Source organism: Apus apus, chromosome 4 (genome assembly GCF_020740795.1).
Source record: "Apus apus isolate bApuApu2 chromosome 4, bApuApu2.pri.cur, whole genome shotgun sequence".
Taxonomy (NCBI): Eukaryota; Metazoa; Chordata; class Aves; order Apodiformes; family Apodidae; genus Apus; species Apus apus.
Genome location: NC_067285.1, coordinates 26,538,503 through 26,561,309, shown reverse-complemented (window position 1 = coordinate 26,561,309; position 22,807 = coordinate 26,538,503). Strand labels below are relative to the sequence as shown.

The 22,807-nt window shown below is 37.2% G+C and overlaps 1 protein-coding gene across 9 annotated transcripts in view; it reads right to left on the bottom strand.

The window, feature by feature from the left end:
* Window positions 1-5,695: 5,695 nt before the first annotated feature.
* The window catches only part of SH2D4B (SH2 domain containing 4B), a 66,845-nt gene continuing 49,733 nt past the window's right edge, over window positions 5,696-22,807 (bottom strand). For 7 of the 9 annotated variants that reach the window (XM_051619296.1, XM_051619297.1, XM_051619298.1 and 4 more), the window contains 2 exons: window positions 8,495-8,715; window positions 5,696-6,273 (listed from right to left, as the gene is read on the bottom strand). In XM_051619296.1, coding sequence (XP_051475256.1) covers window positions 6,181-6,273; window positions 8,495-8,715 — 314 coding nt within the window. In that variant the 3' untranslated portion in view covers window positions 5,696-6,180. Of the gene's footprint in view, window positions 6,274-8,494; window positions 8,716-17,253; window positions 17,388-22,807 lie in introns of those variants that run through there. The other 2 variants (XM_051619294.1, XM_051619299.1) reach the window with 2 other exon arrangements.

Below are 22,807 nucleotides of genomic sequence, written 5' to 3'. Positions count from 1 at the left end.
TAGGTGCTATAAAAATTACATTGAGAAGTTATGCTGCATGTGGTAAACAGTGCTTAGCTTCTACATTCTCATACCCAGATACTGACACATAATACATTTTAAAATTCTCTGTCCCCTAATATCATTCAAGAATGTATATTAACTCCTGTTTATAAGTAACACAAATATTTCTGATTTTGCTTTCAGGCAATTTATGTTCTCTTAATTTGTAGAATAGAAAGTGCATTAAGATTGGCCATGTATTCGCATGCATTGACTATTAATTACAATAATATAATTAAAATACAACTTCTACCGAACAAGAATTTTCAATCCCTACTCCTCTACACACCAACATACAAAATGTGTCTTTCAGAGTTCTTGACCTACAGTAGTAAGGTCAAGGAAAGTAGGCAGAGTAAGACACTCCTTTGGCTTAAATGTGAGCTTCTGGGTCTGCTCAGAACCAAAAGGGAAATGTACCAGAGGTGGAAAAGTGGAATCTTACCAGTTGGAAATTACAAGGGCACTGCCAGGGCATGCAGAGATGCAGGTAGGAAAGCAAAAGCTCAGCTTGAGCTGACATTGGCCAGAGACGCCAAAAACTTCAAGAAAGGGTTCTTCAGGTACATTAACAACAAGCAGAAACAGAAGAGTAAGACTGGCCCACTATTAGACAGGAGAGGTGAGCTGGTCACCAACAGTGCTGAAAAGGCAGAGGTTTCAACACCTTCTTCACCTCTGTCCTTACCAGTGCTGTTGGGTCCCAGGACACAGGAACAAAGTCCAGGTTGATGCAGACACGGACCTGCCGTTAGTGAAGGAAGAGTTGGTGTGTCAGCTGTTACAGGAACTTGACCTGTACAAATCGATGGGCCCGGATGCCACCCACCCTCGGGTGCTGAGAGAGCTGCGGCTGTCATTGCAAAGCCGCTCTCCAGCTTGTCAGACCATGCCTGGAGTATTGTGTTCAGTTTTGGTCCCTGCTCTGCAAAAAGGATGCGGACAGGCTGGAGAGGGTCCAGAGAAGGGCCACAAGGAGAATCAGAGGACTGGAGGGCCTTCCATGTGAGGAGAGGCTGAGACAACTGGGTTTGTTCAGCCTTGACAAGAGAAGGCTCTGGGGAGACCTTATTACCATGTTCCAGTACTTAAAGGGTGGCTGCCAAGAAGATGCAGACTCCCTGTTTACAAGGACTCACAGGAAAAGACAAGGTGTGGGTAATGGGCACAAGTTGCTCCTGGGGAGATTCCGATTGGACACAAGAGGTACATTTTTCACCATGAGGACAATCAAACATTGGAATAGTCTCCCAAGGGAAGTGGTAGATTCCCCCACGTTGGACAGCTTTAGGTCTCAGCTTGACAGGGTGCTGAGCCAACTCATATAAACTGCAGTATTACCTAAAAAGGTTGGACCACATGATCCTTCAAGTCCCTTCCAACCTGGTATTCTATGACAATTATGTACCATCCTGTTGCACTGTGATGTTACTCTTTCAACTCCATCTGGGCCTTTCTCATGCCCAGTATGAATACCTTCCTGCTGCTGGTGTGTAAGGGAAAAGGAGTGACAGCAGGTCTCAGCCTTTATCCTCTGAATGCTAAGCAGGAAAAGCTCTGCATCTCAGGAACTACTTAATTCAAGATGTTGCCTGCTGACGTATGCAAAATAACATGGAATAAGATAATCTTACCTCCTCTCCTCTCTCTCCACAACTTGTGAGCATATGACCTTCCCCCACATACAGTTCTCATTAAAACTGAGAAAAGGAGAGAAATAGCAGCTAAACTTTAAAGGAGACAAACAGGCTAAGGAGTTCCTTTGCACATAGATCAAATGAACACAATCAGGACAAAATTAAATGTCCAGTCTTTTTTGAAGTTCTTTCTCCTCCAGAAGAAAAGTCACTTATTGATGCTTCTTAAAGATACCACAAAATTATGTTATCATAATTTAAAACTACTTGAAATTCCAAAAGAGAAGAAACCAAACTCATTGAAGACTCTAGCCTAGTAGAAAACTTGCATTAGCTATGGGTCATAATGTAAATATACAAGCTACAAGAGCAATCACAAATATTTGAAGAGAAGGTTTCACACAGCACTTGCATGGCAAGAAATTAGCTATAAAAATCAATTATGCATCATTATCATCAGACAGTATGTACCTACAAGATTCATCTCAGAAAACACAAATCAAACATCTGGCCAAACGCAAACACCTCATTCTGCAATTGATAGCCCAGGCAGGGACACGTTATTACTTCACAGAGGTCACTAACCCTATCCTTTTGGGACTTGAAAAAGGAATCTTAAAAGCAAAGGCATAATAAAACAGGAAAGAAAGTCAGACCCTGAGAATAATTTAAAAATTAACTCCAACCTATAAATGATGCAAACCAATTTATTCCTACAAAGGAAGATAAAAAATTCTCCCACTGTGAACTACCACATTTCACCTGAGATATGGTTTATGTTGTGGGATTGTGTAAAGAGACGAATTTAGACTGCAGTGAAATGCGGTGTAACTGCACAAATCCTCTATACTCAGGTCTGTAGGGACCCAGGGGAGGAATGAGCAGAAGTGGATCCCTATTTTGTACACAACTGAATTGTTTTACTGTAGTCAGTGTATTAATCTTGGCTCACCTCAGCAAATAAATAGATTGTATTTATTTGATTCAAAGTCATTGGAATCTACTAGAAATTCTTACTCTGAGTCTGGTCTTTGGAAATAGTTTCTACTAAGTCTGAAAATAATCTCTGTATAACTAAGATTTTTACATCTCTTTCTTAAGGCACGAGCTGTCTTCTTTTGTTCAGTACTTTTTCAGCACAATAGGGATGCAGTACTCAATAGCTGTCCTGGATTATTATTTTATAAAACTAATATGTAATTACCCATAGTACATAATTATTTAATTACAGTAATTATAAGAGGCAATAGAATGGCACCTACATTCATGAATGACCTTGATAATCTCCATGATTGCTGTCAATTTCTTTGCTTGGTTTTTGTTCTCTTTGAAAGGAGAGAGCTGTATTACATTGGAGATGTCTATGTACAATAACTGATTAAAACAAAATTAGAAAAAATGAATGCATCAGTGGATCCAATAAGAATCAAGAATAAATCCTCAAGAGCTACTTTTTCAAGGATAGGTGCAAACAAGCTTGGGATCTTGTATGCCATATTTTACCACGGTGAAACAGAATTATGGGGAAAAAGGCAATTTAAAAGTTTTCCTTAATCCTGTAGCATTTTTCCTTATGAAACAGAACTACTGTAATAGGTGTGTCTCAGTGTATTCCCAGTGGTCTCATTGACAAGAAATACTGACAGAGAATCTTACTATGAAAATAGGTAGCATGCATCTCTTCCAACTCAACAACAGCTACCCCTAGAAAACAGATCAGACCTGAAGGCTGCTGGGTAGTAGAATAAAGCTAGCCATTCCAGAAAATGAAACTGAAGCAATCAAACAGTTTGTATACAGTGAACAGCTTCAGAGAGCACTGAATGTAGAGGCTGACAGTGTCAAGCAAATGCAGCATTCAAGGCTGCAGTCTGGACCAGCTCAATTCTTACAGACCTCCAAGGTATATTTAGCTCACAGCTCCCATCTTGGATATTTGCAGAGCGAAAGGGAGGTAGCAGCACCCAGTCTTCCTCCCAGGGTAGCAAAAATCCAAAATGCTTTTGAAACAACGGGATAAGTGCATTTTCCCTTTTCTTACTTTCTTAATTTTCCATATTTACTGCTTCACTGCTTTCCCTTCTTCCTACTAAGTGGTTAGCTTTTCATAGTGCATTTATTTTCTGGAAGGCAGCAAGAAGCATTTGTTAGCTTAGAAAACATTTCCATGCTTATACTTCACTCACACCCCTCAAGTGTACTGGCAGCACCTGCTCATCTCTGCCAAGGAAAGCTTCTGTTCTTAATTTTTGCTTGCTATGATCTCTTTTTGTTTCCTTCAAAATTTATCTTCGGTTAAGCTGCACTGTATTTTATTGCTGCTGCTTCTGGTTATGTATTGCTGAATTTTTATTTCCTGGTAACTCTATGAATTGGCTGGCTATTTTTCATTATTTCTGCAGGGCTATGGAAAAAAATACGCAATTCCTTTACTTGAGAATTCTGACATTTATTAGCATAATAAAACTCTCAGGTGAAATTGCAGTTTTCCATGTAATTTCATTTGCAGAAGAACTTAAAAGGGCTTTATTTTAAAGCCTGGTAAAATGTAGAATGAGAAATGGATGGAATTTAGTGAAAAAAATTTAGAAAACTAGAAGTAGGAAATGTGCTCCAAAGTCAAAATGATGATGCTGTTGTGATGCTGATTACATCACAACAGGACACATTACCTAAAGAGCTAGTATTTCCAAGCCTTCTTATCAGCTAAACAAAACACAAGCAGTTGCTGGGAACTGCATCACTGGTTATAAAAAGGCAAAACACCAGTCCACAAAGATGTCTTCTGTCTAAATACCACTTTAGTTACTCATACCACCTTTAGACCCTCAGTCCTACACAGCCAGCTGCGACTTTCTGACTGTGGAAGTAAGTCTGGGGATGCCTACATTTTTTAACTTTAAAAGGTCCCTTTCCATTCTCTTATGAAGTAGGAGACCAGTTGTTCTGGGATGGAACATATGCAGCTGTGAATAACTTGAGGCTGAGGTGGTCCTTGCAATGCTTACATAGCAGGAGCAAGTGCAGAGCTAGTTTCTCAGAAGAAGCAGCTGACAAATAGTGGGGCTCTTTGAACAAAGTAGATTGCACTTTGTGAATGTTCTATTAGAAAAAAAACACAACTTACTCTGTGATTATCTTATGGAGTCCATATTTGAAATACCATGAGTGCTGAGCTCCACATTCAGGTAGCTGGATTCAGCATCTGTATATGCCTGTACCAGGTATATTCTGATCCCAGATCACACATCCCAGTCTTCTCATCTAATGGAGACTATAGAACCTACTAGGGGCCTACATCAGTGTTAGTATGTTCAGAATTGCAGAGCTGTATCCCATTTAGAGAATCCAGCCCCTGGTGACCTGCAGAGGATCATGACCACTTGGACATCTTGACCCTTTAACTAGGTGCCAAGTCATTTTGTTTCTCAAGGTATCAGACACACAGGTAAAGAATGTGTTACCTCTGTAAGCCTACTTGCTGTGCTAAGCCCAGCTGTCTCTTATCTAATAAGCATTACTTATTTGCTGTGTCCTCATTTTAGTCTGTTTTTATGGGATTTACTATGTGTAACAAATGGATCAAGAAGACATTGTGTGCATCTTTTTTTAAATGTGAAATGGTGTGATGATAATATAATTAGTTGTACATTTTCTAGGGATAAATATACCATGCCCACCTTCACTCTTAGCTCAGCTAAAGTGTCTGGTCCTATAGCCCAGTAAAGCTAGCAATCTCCAGCACCTATCTTGCACATCAGAAAGCATAAACACAAGGCCAGTGAGAGTTGTTGCTGTTGATGCAGGACATACTGCTTTTGTTAGAATAATTATTTTAGAATAAACTGGCCACTTGTAGAGAAGTAAAATTCTTTCCAAGGCTGTTGGACTGCATGAAATTGTAAATAAAATGTGAATTACCTTATTCTGTCTCTGCTGTGGTAAACTTCATAGGTCTGAATTCAAAAGCACAATGGCAGCCACAGCTATTTAAGAAAGCACCAACTACAAAAGGATGTTTTCAGACTGCTGCTCTTGTTATTAAAAGTGCACCACTGAGTAATGAGATTGTCAAGGTAACCTCATAAACCCTGCTTTGGAAGAAAGACTCTGTTCACCAATATTGGTACTTCGCGCAATGCTCCATGAATAGTTCCCACCAGTAGTTCTTGCTGGATTTTGCATTTTCAATCTCAGATATTAAGAAAATTAAGAGAGGAACTTAGCATTCAGTACAATTGGCCATACCCCTTGAAAAATTTCTGGGAATAGTCCTCATTGTAATTTGCCAGTGATTTCTCACCTTAAAAATGTTAGCCATATGAATAATGATGGTAATTCAGATACAAACCAGAAATATTTTGAGCCTCCTAAGGAGCATACTTGTTTTGGCCACAAGACCAGTGGCTTTGGAATTTTATTGATTACTTTCCAGTGTTTACTTTTCTAACTGTCTATTACTACAGCTAACCAGAATGAATTCCTATTAGTCCTGGATCAGTTATTCAAATAAAGGGCTGTAGTCTGGTGGATTCTTCTGCTGTCCACACGGTTCCAGTAGTAGCTCCCCACCTGAGGATGTGATGATTTCTTCCTAGAAAGATAAAACCAACAAAAAAATCATTTATAGATGTCTAAACCTTTCCCTGTCTTCTAAGAAAAGCAACTGATAGCAATAAAGACCATCACTCCTCTGTAACTGCTAACCAATTATGAAGAAATGCTTGATAAAATATATACAAACCAGCAAAATGATCCTATCAACTATTCATTTTCTTCTTGCTTCTTGTTTATCTCTTATGTCTGCCTGTAGTAACTCATGCTAGCATCAAACAGTAAAATCAAACAGCTGGTGTACTTAAAAAGGCTGTGATTTGTACTACCTTTAAGTTGCTATGATGCTTACAAAAAACAGATACAGATGCCTATAAAGGATGCCCTCAAGGGTTAATTTGACAGACATGCCAATCCTGCTATGATACTTCTATAGTCACTGGGATGAAAGAAGCTTCCCTAGGCAGACTGAGCAAGAGCACAATGTTGACTGCTCACACCCAACAGCAATGGCTTTCTGACTGATTGCAGAGAGGTGAAAGATAACCTTGCTAGGCTAAAGACATTCTTTACAAATAGCACCTAATCTCATTAATTAAATACCCACATGCCAAGTCTGTCATTCCAGTAATTGATTACCAGGATGAATTAAAAAAACTTTATTTAAAAGTAGAGAACTTGGGTTTTCACTTATTCCTAGAGTAGTGATAGTTCATAGTTCAGCCAAACTGGCCAGCAGGATATTCTGTAGGATTTAATTTTATGCTCAGCAATAAAAACTGGAATAGAGGAAGGAGAGTGTGGGAACGGCTGACTTCCAAGGTGGCCATTGAGAGAGAATTTAATCAAATTAGGGAAGGATGTTTTTTGTGAAGCATGACACCTACTGTCCTCCCATTTGGGAATATAATGTCATAATGATCTGTGAGGGGACACTAAAGCAAACCCCATTTGTCTTAAATTTTTATTTGATCTTTAAACAAAGAAAACTTCTGTGTGCACACTTGCCAGCAGCTAAGATGGGATGAAGAAGGTGAAGCAGAAGAAGCCAACCAAAATCTAACTTTAAGAACAAATTAATAATTTTCAGTAAATTGGAATGAGTTTGGGATTTTTCTACCCTTGATTTAATTTATTTTTTTTTTTTCCTGGGGGGTGGCTGAAAAGTTCTATTTAGGAAGTGAACATCTATGTTTTTATTATCTATCTTCCTTCATGTAATATAAATTCTGAGAAACTTAACTTCTTTTTGTTAGGCAAATAAAATCCAAAACAAAACTTTTACTGTACTGCTAATAGAATTGAAATATGTTACAACTAGAAGAAATAATGTGCAGGTTTGACTGAAGAGATGTCACAGACTAGTGGAAATAAAAGAAAGAATTAAAAGAAAAGGGAAATCAGAAAAAAAATCATCTCTACTTAGTGTCTGTGAGACTGAATACTGGAATACTGAAAAAAATTGAAAGCTGTGAAGAAAAGGAAGAGCAAAAAATTATTAAAACTACTTTGAGACAAGACTGAAAAAATAATGAAAAAGGACAGAAAACTAGAAGAGGGGATGAAGAGAATTTTAAAGGGTGGCTAAGGAAAAAGCATAATTAAACCTGATGAAGGTGGAGAGATACAAGATGACGAAAACAACCTATACTATCAGAAACAGTGCTAGTTCAGAAACAGTGCTATTCTGTAGTAACAGCCTGGCAACAAGAAACACAAATTGGAAGCAAAGTAAATTACTCTTTTAAGGCTTTTTTTGTACAAGGAATGACCCTTATCACATCCCTAAAAGAGAACTTCTCCATGTTCCCTTCTATACTGCAGGGCCCCACTCCTTTGCTTTTGCACCTTACAGTGCTCACATCAAAGCCTGAAAAATGCTGAAATTTCATTGAAAGACATTTCTATGGTATTTCCAATCCAATTTTGCACAGCAAAGAGGCTCAAAAAGTGTTAGCTCTGTCAGCCCTTATTAGTCCATTTTTAGCCCAGGAGAGCATGAATTGCGTAACAATCTGCTTACAAGTGGACAAAAAATACATGCTGAAGCATTTAAAAGAAGGGCAAAATCCTTCTGATTCACTGCAACAAAAGACACAAGCTATATATGTTACAGTTAGTGTTACTGTAGAATATATATGCATATTCTTTTTCCCACTATGGTTACTTCTACTTTCCAGCATGGTGTCAAATTATACAGTTGCTCTTTAAATTATTCATCCATTCCACTCAGCAACTTATCTCTACCTAGCAAGTGATACCTTGTGAAAATCAATAAGATCTGTCAGCGTTGCATGTCGGTTTGGATCTACCCCCAAGAAGCTGTAGAAATCCCCGGAAGCATCAACCAGGAAGTGTTTGAACCCACTTTGCTGCCGATAAGACAATGCATAGCCCCAGATTTTCTCACTGACTCGCACCAGGAATGTTCCTTCAGATTTATTCATCAGCAACTCTTCTGCCTCCTGGCGGCTGATGATACCTGGCAAGTAAAAAAACCCTACGGTTATGCAGATAACAGACCTGACAGAATAAATCAAATGCAACAAATACAGAGCAGAAGTGAAATGAAAATGGCATAACTTGTCAAAATTGAAGAGTTTATAGGAGGAGTAAGAGCTATGGAGACAACGTTTATGCTGTGTCCTTCTGAAGGACAGCTATAAGAAAGTTGATGGACTTTGGTGGGATGTGCTTTTTAATTATCTGATTAAGAATTGCTTTTTCCCATCCTTATTGCTTTTTCAAAGGAAGTGAGTAAATACAACTGGCCTGTCAGACCAGTGAATTCTGTACAAGTGATGATTTAGCAGATGAGCATGTTTTGGCATTGCAATCTGAATTCGCAACACACTGCTGGTATTAGCAAGTGTTCTGCAGTACTTCTGACTGTGTTGTCTTACAACTGTTTCATAGGTCCTAAAGAGGAACATAAAACAAGTGCCAGGAGCAAAAGCATTTGTATCTATACACCCACACATGCAAAGATGCATACAGATAAATTTGAGCAGAAAGAAATAAATTCCTGCAACTAACAGAGCTCCTAACAGAAATGGGTACATTAGATTACTTAGTCACAAGCTTGCATTTCCAGGGAACATTGCCACAGAGGAAATCGAGAAACAAGGATCACAGTCCTTTCCTTCTGGGATCTTTCAGGCTTAATATCACAAGTCTGCCCTAGTTAAAAACTGTAGCCATGAACTCAACAGAGCACCAACACAAAGACTGAATATTGTATCTGCTGATCAGAAGTGACCCAATCTTTACAATTAATGCTAAGCAATGAGTTATGCACCTTGTTCCAGGATAAGACAATACAAAATTAGGGCTTCTTGCAGTACATAACTGTCATCCTGTGATCATTTTCTTTATGAGCCAACTTACCTCTCTTTGGACAAACTCTGGGCAAACTCAACCAGGGAACAAACTCTGTCCCCATATCCTGGTCACCAAACGGTTGTTTTATAGGTGAATTAATTCCTTTGCTGTATGACAAACTTATTTGTCAGAGCCAAAGAAGGATCATAAACTCAGATGTTCAGAGTAAGCAAGGGATAAAGTTTAACATGAGTAAAGCTTTCAAGAACTTCCCCATCTTATTTTTCTCTGTTGGAAAAATCTTCATCTCTGTTTTTCTTTCCAATCCTAGGACAAAACACTGAAGTTGCTGGTACTTCTGCTTGCAAACAGGGCATAACAGATACACCCTATTCTGACAATGTAAAAGGGATGATGAGAATTGCACTGAACAAGGTCTTACCATCCACCTAGAGATCCTGGTTCCAGTTTGTCTGGCAGGCCTAGAGGACAGTAAGCTTATGTCTCATAATTATCTGTGAAATACCAGATGCTTTCTTTAATCGAGAACAGATGTTGAACTGGGCCATCCTAAATGTGAAGATGGCACAAATATCACTAAATAATACATGTACAGGTTCCAAAGTTACTCTCTGTGAAGCTAAACTGTCTCAAAACAATACATGTCATATTTAATGGAACTGCCTGTCATTGTAGAATACTATACATGTTCTAGTGAAACTTTCACAGATCCCAAGTACTGAAAAGCCACAGTGTTTTAGTGTAGCAACAACCACAGCCCAGGGATGACCAATTCATACACAGAAGGGCCTACCTGAAAGACCAAAGTTTGGGATGCTCTAATTAAGCACACATGGAAAATTATGCATCTGGGAGACAGAGGAAGGGACTGAGGAGTTCTGGGTCCTAAAAGTAAGCACTGTGGGATGTTAGGAAAGATAGAAAAGCATCTCCTTCTTTCATTTCTTGTCCACTATGAGGCAATTAATTAATTAATTTTTTTTAGCTTTACTTGGTGCAATGATGAGCACGACAAGGGCTGAGTCTCAGTGAGGCTCAGAGGTCTCTACTGAAATAACCTCAGTACTAAGAAGAAGCACATAAACACTCTGCTGAATGATGGACAGTTCTCTTTTCTGAAGGATATTACAGGACCTTTGCACAAGACATGCAAAACAGGCAGTAAACATGCAAATGTATGTATTTGTTTAGAAACAGCATGCAATTGGTCAGCCAAGTGTCAATTAGTGCACTCTGCAAAACTAAAACCAGTTTTATTGAAAGGGTTCCAAGATGAATTGTTAGTTCTTAAACTGTTCAAATGAAAAGATATTACTAATATGAATCCATATCATACAGTGTAGTATGTGAAACTGTATCACTAGATCCCAATGCCAGCTGCCATCTTTCAATAATTACCAAAAAAATCGTTCTGAAATTACACTATTTGTTAAGGCAAACATCCAGTCTTCTCTCAAATTGCCCTAATTTAAATATACAATGAAAGGTTTCATTAGTGGTTATGATGCCTCCTTCCATGACAAATCTCTGCTAGATATACATGTAGATGAGCCACACTAACAAGCTCAGAGCATTCAATGATACAGGAAAGGATAAACAGTTCCATGACCAGTGTGTACTACATTAATTCCAATAATCAATATTTATACTGTAATTCTAGATTGCAAAAATGCTGGTGACTTTTAGGGTAGGAACTGAGTGCTTTTACAACTACCCCTTTTCTAAGCAGTGTCAGAGCTGTTATGCAGCCCTTCTAGAGTATGTGACCTAGAAAATTTAGCACCTATAAAAACAGAGGGTTTGTGAAAAATGGAGTTGTAAAAAAAGAGGATTTGTATTCTACAATGAACATTACTCTTAGGATATTTCTAGGGTTTGAATGACCATTGCTATCAGGCATATAATATGAAATTCATTTAGCATCAAATATTTTAACACTAAACAACCTTCTCTCAACTCCCACTAATAGAGCTTAAAACACTACAGGCTTCTACATGATGTTATCTTCCTTGCCAGACCTTATTTCTTCCTGGGTGCTTATATCATTGAGTAGGTGAGAAAAGCTACAGTGCTCACGGCCATGTTGTTTTTAATTCTCTTTTCTGCTAAAGATGATGTAATAAATTATCAGCCAGCTGCTTTCTTCCCTTTTTCTCCTGATGCTGTTAAGAGCTCATGAGAAACCATCTCTCCCCACCACCTCCTCCCTCTCTCTCTGCTTCCCAGTAATTTTATTTTTTCACTGGTTCAGTTCTTCAGTGGGTGGTGATTGCAGCAATGGAAGTCTCCCTCCACCCTTGAAAAAATGTTAGACTGTTCTCTAGACAACTAGTGAAAGAGTGGCACTGCTCACTCCTGAGATGGCTGTAAAGAAATAAACAACATCTGTGAAACCCCTACATAAACATTTAAAATTGTTTGAACTGAAGTCAAGAAACTTTGGTTTCCCAAGGCTCTGGCAAAAGGTTTAGAATCACTGATGCTCTAATTTGTGCTTGTTAGGATATTAATTGCAAATATTATCTGGAAAAGAAGCCAGTGATGCTCTGAAAGCTAATTTTCCTCTCTTCCTAATTCTTGCTAATCTCATTTAAAAAAAAAAAGAAAAAAAAAAAAAGAAAAGAAAACGGCAACATTTCCACTTGGTGTAAAGCAACACTATCAAAAGCAGTAATCCTTTCATACAAGCACAACTTTGCAAATCAGTCATTTTAATTTATATCTTACAATTAATCACATGACCATCAGTATAATAATTTTAACTCATCATGTGACCAAACACACAATAGTGTATTTGGACAGCAGTTAGCTACCCCACTGAAACTCACATCATCTACCTGCTGTTTGTTTACACTGCAAAAGAGCCATAGGGTTTTGACTGGGAGAGGATCAAAGGTGTAACTAAATCCTGTTGAAAGCATAGAAACCCTATCAGCTGGCTTGGGTTTTAGCCCCCTGCCCCCAAAATTCACTGCTTGCATCTATCACATCACATCACATTATATGCATCTACGTGTCCACTTTAAATATTCTAGCTTTGCAATGCTTATACATATGAAATTTTGGATTCTTAGCAAAATAATAACATTTTGGAAGATAGTTATTTGAAATCATAGGACATTCATCACCAGCTGACATGTTCCAAATTAACAGCTTGAATTTTAAATAGAGTACCTGTAATGATAATTTGTAGATGATAGGCACGTGTAAACATTTTTGTTGTAATTATATTATTTCTACTGCCACCAGTCTTCCACAAAGAGAAAAAAAACATCCTAACATTTAGAGTATATTAAGCTCACGTAGAAGCTGAAGAGTCCATTATGAATTTAGTGGGCACAGCTAAGAAATCTTCATGCTGCCATCTAAGTCTACAGCAGGAAATGCTATTCTGAAATATTATGCAATGACACTTCAGCTTCCCACTCTTCTCTCAGCATTATTCTATATACATCACTCCTTGAGTGAAACTCAGGAGATTAAATACATCAATATTTGCTAAGAGAGTGCCATAACAAGCATGAATCCAAATTAGAAAAGCTGATAAACTTTGCCAACAAGGCAAGATTTTATACTAGAGGTCTACAATTATTTTTTTATTATACAGATAAAGTTACATCATGCCCAATGTTGTAATCTATCAGTGGTCTAATGTACCATATGTAATGACAATGTCAATATATAAAGATAATTTGGCTTTTAATGATCAATACATTTTTAATATGCATATGTGCAATTAAGATGCCAAGGGATCAGCTAAGATTAGAGGGACAGCAGGTACAAACACAGCCCAGAAGCATCCATTTACACTTCTGCAATAGAAGCAATTTGTTTAGCTAATGTTGTCTTTTTTCATGTTTTCTCATTAGCTTGATCTCAAACACTCTAGTGCATGAGGTTTTACTCACAGAGCACAAGCATCACAAATACAGGCATGAATAAATATTAATGAGAGCATTCATGCCAAAAGTGCTTTCATGAACATTATGAAAAGCTTTCTATTTCATGCAAAATTGATTTGTTAAACAGTTATGAATATTCACAGGTAACCAATGAAGAGGAGAGAGACTCATCCTGTTTACACAACTTAAGGGAAGTGTGTGATTTAGGTCACCAATCAAAATTAGGAGCAGGATCCAAACCACAGAGAAGCCAATATCAGTAACTCGTTGTTTTCAATGGGATTAGATCAAAGCCCGTATGAATACAAATATTCCTGGCAATCATTACATGAATAATTTACATGCTAAAGGTCATACAGACAGATTACAGCTAGAGCAAGTGCAACCAATAAATAAATGAGTAAACACAGGGAATTATGAGGAATTAGCAGGTAACTCTTGAATAATGTACAAGACTATATTTGTCCAACTATACAGGTAGATCTAACCAGTAATTTGAAAGATAGTGATAAAATGGCACAAGGGTTAGAAGGATGAGTTTCTAAGCACCCATCAATCCCTCCCATTTTTTCAAACCAAAAAACTGAGCTAGGCAGGCATACTACTATAACTATACCATTTGGAATAAAGTTTCCCAAAGGGAAATAATAATTTTTTTTTTTAAGTCCAAATAAATTTACTCTGTGACTTAATTTGAGAGTAAAAAGTTGGATTACACCTCACTTTGCAAAAATGCTGAAACAAATTTCAGAACAAACTGCTATGAAAGCTAAAAATAAATACGTATAGAAAAGATTTTAGGTCCTTGGGTATTTTTAATCAAAACAGAAAAGTTCTATTTTATGAGAGGAAGATACCTAAGTTTTTCTGCCTACGTCATTACCGTAATGAAAATCATGTAGTTGCAAGTAAAGACCAACCTCCTTGGGACCAAAATATGAATAAAGTAAATGAGTTTTGAAAGAAATAATCAGAAAAGTAAACAAAAATTCAGAAGGGATTATTCCAACTGCAACCAGTATGGTTTAGGGAGAGCTGACAGCCTGCATTATCATGCCAGCATTAACATAAACCACTGGCAGGAAGTGCAATAACAGGTTGTAAAAACACTAATCTATGAACCTAACGGAGGGGGTCTTGGATTTTACAGACCACAACAAAGGAAAATATACACAAGAAACAGAAACACAAGCCAAGATGAAAACCGAAGCTGGGAAACTAAGATTTAGAATAAATCTTAACTTTCTTAGATCCCATAATAAGATGGGACAGTTAAGGACTGAAACAAATGTTTGAACGCATAACACTAGTGACTGACTCACATTTAGGAGAAGGAGAAAAATCCAGCTGCTACAACCACTCAAAGTTCAAAAGCATAAAAGCAGGGAAGATGAAGTGCTTGTTTCGTTGCAGTGCAAGACCTAGAGTACCTATGGTTTATGCTCTCAAGAAAAAGCAATATCTACATCACCCAAAAAACCAGTTTTCTCAGGTTGACTTTTTTTTATTCTCGACCATAGGTGCAAGTCTGTGTGGACTTAAGACTGAACATACTTATGGTTGTTCATTGGGAAGGACATGATTAATCTACAAAACTTTGATGTCTAGAATGAATTTTTTATGTGAGAGACTTAAGACTACTTATGTCACATACAATTTAACACACTGTTACCAGTTATGGTGGTTTATGGACTGATCTGCAACAGCGATATCCAAAGGATAATTCAGATATCTAGGTCATACCTTGTAATTTCTCCAGCATTTACAGCAGGAGTAGCATGCATAATTACACACATGCACAAATATTTGCAGCAGTAGGATCTCACAGTGTGCCACTCATAAAAAGGTGTCATCCTGCCCTCCTCATTCCTTTTAGTCACAATACAGTTTTGGATAGTGCAACTAAACAAATAGGGAAAGAAGAAGCCGACAGCACGATGTAAGAAAAGCTATGGCTGAGAGATAACAAGAGCTTTGCCTCTGCTATTTCAGAATAGAAGCAATAAAGACTGGAAAGCAAAGCCAGGGAGTAAATCAAAGATGGCTGGTGACAGAAACAAAGCTATTAAAGCTATTCACCATCTGCTGTTAATGTGAGATAAAATCATACGGGACTAGATCTTCAGAAGAGTTTTGTTCCCATTTTGGGCATCAAAATAAATAGCCCAGGTTATTTTACCAAAACAAACAGTCCCCCACCCCCCAAAAATAACCAAAACCAAAAAAACCACAACCAAAAAACCCCACACACCCAAAAAACCAAAACAAACAAAAAAACAACAAACCAACCAAAGAAACCCTACAATTACAGTGTTGTTGTTGTTTTTCAAAACCTGTCTACAAGTGTCATGGCAAGAGCTCAAGAGCCAAGGGGTACTGAGTTCCTATGAATTGCTTTTCTTTCTTACAGCTGGTGAGAAGGCAGATATTTCATGCTGTGCTGTGTGCTGGCAATCTGATTTAAGTCCTAGTAAATAGAACAGTATCCACAAGTGTCACTAAGTAAGGGGCTATAGGCCTCAGTGCTGATAATAGAGAAAAAATGTGCACTAGATCACAAAAAGCAAAACCTAAAATATGAGTAAATAAACTAAAATTTTCCTGCCTGCGTAGAACTGGAATAGGAGGCAAAGCTGGGATGCATTCAGAAATAATTTAGAAATGTGTAAAATGCACATTTGAAATATACTGGCCATGTCATAGGTGGGTTATCTGAGTACTCAGTGTCAGTACAGGGCTGGCCTCCTCTCTGAGCTACATGAGCAAAGCGAAATGACACTGGCTGAAGAGCCTCTAGAGAAACCTTTCTTTGTTCCACATTCACCACCCTTTCTTTTGCTCAAGCTCAGGAGCAATGCATGCAGTAGCATACCTAGGATTCAGAAAAATCTGTGTGTTAAAGGTGAGCAGGAGTCCATTACCCATTCTTCACCATTCCTCCCCTTTGTAACCATACTGGTACATTAAAGAAAGATACGTGCACAACTGGGAAATAACACATCAGTGAATCTCAGCTACCTTCTCAGGGCGTCTTGCTTAGTGTGGAAGGAATGCTCTGCACTATGTACAGACATACAGAAAACCAAGGCCCAGAGGAGTAAGAGGAATAATGTTTTTCTGACAGCAAGAGATCTCTTCAGGCAAGGATGAGGCCTATTGATAATGCACCATGACCTAGACAAGCTGTGGTGTATAGGACCATCTTGAGCCTCAATGCACAGAAGAAATTCATCAAGAAAAATTATCATATGTAAAAACACATAAGCCTGTTTGTCTTTTTTTTCTTTTTGTTTTTTCTAATAATATGGATTCATGTCTCTGCTCTGCCAGGATAAAGTAGCACATAGAATCAAGAAAACTCAGAACTCAGAAGCTTTCTTAATTCCCTAAGGACGAGATTCCTTAAAGCAATTAAAAACCTAAGAAAATTCTGAAATGGGTGCCTTACTCCTCTGGGAGTCTCTGCAAATTCTACCTAAATGAGTAATGCAGTTACAATGGGTATTCTCCTTCAGGTTTACAGAAAATCAAATGTGCTACACATCCATTGTTGCCAGTGTGGCTCACAATTAATTTTGTATGCATTCTGCAGACAATATATGCTTTGTCTCCTTTAGAGTTCATTCTATACCCAAACTATGAAATACTGTAAAAACCCTTTACAGTCACTGTCAAAATATTTACACCACATTCACTAACAAGCAGTGCAGCACATAAAAGATAGGGGTTTGCATTACTTGCCTGAATACACCACAGGTATAATAGAGCTATAAATTTTTATGTTAATGTCTCCTCAAAGCACAGTGTTGGTTCCTTTCCTTCCTTCCTTCCAGATCACTCTGTAGAACACATTAGCCAGGATGTAAACAAAGATTTCAGACTCTCTCTTCTCTTTGTACATAATTGTCACCTATCAGAGGAGAAAAGGTAGCACAAAAGACCTTTAACTTTTTATCTCATATTTATACTTCTTGATTTTTCCTTTAGAGATGGGGTCTTCTGACCTGAAATCCTTGCATTAAACCTCTGCTATTACCCATGAATATTTGTGAGTTTTCTCATCTGAACAGCTTCTGAAAAGAAGCTCATTTTAAAAAATGGAACAGTTAACTATGCCATTTCCAGTAGCTTCTCAAACTACATTTTCTGTGTGTGGTTTACTGTGTATGATCAGGAAATGGACAGAAATTTAGGGGCAAGAATATTTAATTTTGTGTTGCTTTCACCAGCTGAAGTTGGAGTTGTCTATGTTCTAGTAAAGTTAATGGAAGATCCACAACAGGGAAAGTCCAAACACCTAAACAGGATGCCTTACATAAACACTACAAATATTCTCGATAATGATGTTTTTTTCTTTGCTGATAGGATGGCTGGAAAATATGAAAGTGTTGGGTTTTTTTTTTATTTTTTTAAATAATCCATAAATACTTACAGGCCTATATAAGCATCCTAGATGCTATTACAGATAGTTGACATTTCCTGCAAGTAGCATGGAAAATAAGCAAATTCATGAGGATGTCTGCAAACTCCAAATAAGAAACAAAAATGTTGTGAGAAAATACCAGTATAGAAATCCAAATAGAGAACTTTGTTACAAACATTACTGTAACAATATTTCACCTCCTTACAGTACAGACGGGATTGAATATCTAGTTGTATGATCTGTGAAAAAGATAGCAAACTATACAGTCTATCAATAAACTTTTGTGACAGGTGCATGACTTTCAAAGCAGATATTATTTCTGTATCTTTTGAAACATTAACATTTGCTTAATCAGCAAAGCACACAGAAATACCTCACTAGAGCACCCTGACAGGGCTAGAAATAGAGTATGTTCTTGTAACTCCAGCCATCCTAAGTCCTTGTTCCTCCTAAATACTTCTGAGGGCAGCATGGACATGGAAAAACACAGAAGACTGAGCTTTTATCAATTGCACAAAAGAAAAGCCCACAGTAAGATCTTAGTTTGCTTTAGATTTCTGTAAAAGGGCAAAGTAGACAAATCAGTTCAAGGTAGTCTCTATGTAGCCCTCCCTGGCTTTGTACAGCCCAATACTGCCAGGTTACACTCCAGGGGGAATACATGGCCCAAAGACAAGAACAGTGCATGGGATAGCACTACTACTAAATAGCCTTGGCTGGGATGAGACTCCTGCAGAGACATGGCTTCAAAGAGCCCATTACTGACTGATGGGCAGTTGCTGAAGGAGAGTTAGGAGGTACAGTTATGAACACATAGAAACTGATAAAAGTTCGTGAGGTTGGGGAAATTCTTCCTTAAATCAAAGCCTCCTTTAAAAAAAGAACATAAATAAATATTCATCTAAAAGTAGAAGTTGCTTGCAATTCAAAATCATCAATCACTGGACACTTTAAACACTGAAGGCATTAGAATCAGAATTAAGCGCAAGTTCTCTAATTCACCATGGAAGCTCCATTTGGAACTTAACTCACTTAATGCGTGTAAACATGACCATTTCCCACTTCCTGTGGGAGACAAGTGTTAAAGCCACTGTCAGTCTCAGAGACTGCTTTTGAAAAAAATGCATCTCAAATAGTGAAAAAGTGTCTGTAAGACTTTATGGAAGCATACTTCAGTCCTATTTCCATGACTTACAGCAAAGACAATCTTTATAAATGACACCAGGCTTACTGCTGCAGGAGCCAGCTATTCGTTTTAAGTTTCTCTTCCAGAATGTGATTTCAACAATTGCAATTGCTGGAATGGACAAAATGTGGACATTCCATCTCCTGACAGATGCAAAATTTCATTGGTAGAAAACAACTTGAAATTTATTACCCATGTAAATTTCAAAACAAAAGCTACCCATTCAGAAGGAAAGATTTTTTATTTCAAAACTGACAAAATTGTTTCAAATACTTTCAAAGTATTTCTGAATTAGGACAGTCATCACAAAAAAACCCCAACACTAACAGCAAAAAAATCAGCACTGAGAATAAGTCCAGGATATCCTAAATCAGACTAATTAAGGGGATTATATTCCTCAATATATTCAGAGCAATATGTAAAACAAACCACCAAAGTCAGGCTTCAGTTCACAGCTCTTTTAAGTGTGAAAACAATAACCTAGAACATCTGTATCCTGTTGTTAACAGCAGGTTATTATCGCAGTAAAAATGTATTTTCCTCAGTATGCTTTGAATGAAGATGTCAGAAGCTATCTCCAGAGTAATTAAGTTGCCTAGTAAAATTTCTGACATTTTATTTTACTGTTTTCATCTTTCTTTGGACGGTTCCTCACAGTTTTGGCACAAACTGCATTTTTATCAACTTGCCTCTTCTCCCTTCACTCAAGTACATATGAACATTTAACAACCAACTTTTTTTTTTTTTTAAACTGGTGCCAGAAGAAATACTTGTACTTGCAAATCAACAGGTGTGAAGAAATACTTGTACTTGCAAATGAACAAATATTTAATCTTCACAAGATAGACAAGCACAGAACTTGTACCTAGAAGCATAAACTATGCAAACCTAGAGAATGGGATTATATATTATACTAGCTCCAAAATAAGCACTTCTTACTGAAGTGTGGAATAGTTTTCAAAACATGCAATTCCACAAGCACGACTTAAAACATTAATGCTTAAAAATATGCAAAATTTTAGCACTAGGTTCTGCTTCTGTACTACACATTTTAATAAATTGATTTTTCTGAAGGAGTAAGGTGCTCCTTTCTATCCTCAAATAATCTTGACATAAGAAAAACAAAATATGCTAAACTCAACAGTCTTATAAAATTGACACGTAAATACTTTTTGGTACTTCCATATTGAGAATACATGGATGCTTCGTCAAATATTTATGTTTGCAAATGCCGACTGGATCCTTAGTGTAACCAGCCCCTCTTCTAAAAATGTGACCATATTTAAGGATGTATAGAACAGAGAGCAATAATGCACATTAATTAAAAAAGCCCACATGGTTACCCCACCATTTGCATGCTCTATCATGAGTATACCACTTCTAGAAGAAAATGGGATTTAATTCAGTGGTCACGAAATTCTTAGTGTCTAGGCTGTAACTATGACATTGTACTGAATAAATGATATAATAAATCAACATGAACTCTGGCAGAACAGTTAGTGTCTGATTTGCTTTTGCCTTGTATGTTGTGCAGCCATTTATTCTAGGGCAGTTTTGTGACCCATTATACTAATTTTTCTATCATGTAACTGAGTAGAGAAAAGCCAAATTTTAAAATCAGGCCTTTGTCCACACAGACTGGACTGAGACTGCCAAAAAGCTTTTTTAATAATAACACTAATAAGTTACTGAGAATTGTAACACACTGTGATTTCATACCAAGAAGAGTAAGTAAGACAATAACATCAAGTCCTATTGCAGTTTTCCTGTGCCACTATTGCCATAGCTGTAAATACCTAGGAAACACAGCCACTGGAATTCCTAAATTAAGATAAGGAAGAAATTACAAAGCGGCCTTATTTATAGCACCAGATTTTAGAGGTACTCCTGCATTTATCAGAGCATGCCCAAGCACCACACAGAAAATCCAGGAGAGAAAAACAGAGCATTCAGTCATGAGCTAAATTATAAAAAGCCTCCAACTTTTAATGGTTAAGTCTCAGAGAAAATAAGCACTGCCACTTTCCCAAGCTAATCCCTAAATAAAAAAGAAAAGGAAAATCAACCAAACAAAAGACACTCATTCTCAGGCATTCTTTCCTTCCCCACATTGACAGAAAGCTCATTGATGTGTCTCATACAAAAGCTGTATAATTTCTTCCTTACAAAAACAAAGTATGTTTAAGAAGATCTTCAATGTATACTTCAGTTTTTCACAATTCTGGTGAATTAAGGTAAAGCTCAACACTTCGAATTTGGACTTAGAAACTGAACTTACTGTCTTCATTAGAGGGTTCACATGTTTTATTTGGGTGTAATATAGCAACCAAAATTAAGGATTATAGCTTCAGGCAAAAAGGAAATATGCCTTAATCCTATTTAGAATAAAATTTAAATCATAAATGAACTGTACTGAATGAAAGCACATTTTAAGAACACTGAAGGACAATGATCCTCCTAGTGGTATAAAAAGGAAGACAAGGGGATTAACATTAGACTAGCAGGTGTCATTGATACTTCTATGGATCCAAATAGTTTTCCATGTGATGCATCTCTGCAGCAGAAATAACATTAATTACTTAAGTTCCTTTCCATAAAGGTAATTAATTTGCCATTCTACATAAAACAACCAAGCTTCACAATTACTACTGTGAAACAGAGAAGTAAGATTTGACATGAGTAAGGACTATTAGATATTAAAAATCTGCTTGTATATCAACTGAAAAGTAAATCTCTCCATATACATCCATACTTACTAAGTTTTATGCAGAAGTCACATTTCTGTGAGAAAACACCCTGAATAGTGTAATACAAAATGCACAGCTGTGTGGGAAAGGTTTTGTAATGTTAATGGTTATCAACAGAGAGGTGGTATCTAGGTCAATCACGTTTTTGAGCGCTAGGAATGTTCAGAGCCTTCTTCAGGAGTCCTCCTGGTATATTATTAGTTTAAATGGCTCTATTTTATGCTAGTATTGATTTCTTATTTAGTAAAATGGGAAGGCATTATGAATACAACTTCATTAATTTAGCGGTCTCACTGTAAGAGCATTTGCCCAATGAATGGACACTAAAATGTCTAGAAGTTAATTGAGGTGCACGGTAGTAAACAAAATATCACATTACAGCCTCTGACAAGCTACTAATTTGATAGAGTTGCTAATGTTTTCCACTTGCCTTTTTATATAGATACTGACTTGTACTGAAGAACTTAGGCTATTTTAATTTGCTCTTTGAGTACATGGAAGCTAGATTTTGATTCTTCATTGCATCTAACGAGACTCATTAAACCTCTAGTTCAGCCTCCAGCTCCATAAGAAACAAGAGTTGACTTTTTGGTTCTGGGGTCCATTCTACATCAGCCTTAGAAAGACATCCTTATTCAGGTGAGTAGGGACTAGAACAGCATTGTCACTGGGGTCCAGTAAGCTACAGCTTCTCTCTTCCCAAGGTATGTTTCTTTGTACTTTATGATGTAGCTGAGGGTTGCTGTATCATGCAATATTTGGAGTATTTTACCATCTTAAAATTTAAAAAGCAGTTCCAGATAGGTTTCCACAAAGCAGTTTGATTTTGGTATTTTCTGTAAGTACTTGAGAAACTTTGTTTCTTTATCCAGCTCAAAGAAAAATAAATATCGGGTTAATATTGATATATTATTTTTTTTCTCACACACTTGGCTAGATTTGGGAACTTTAAGCTAACTTTGTTAATTACAATG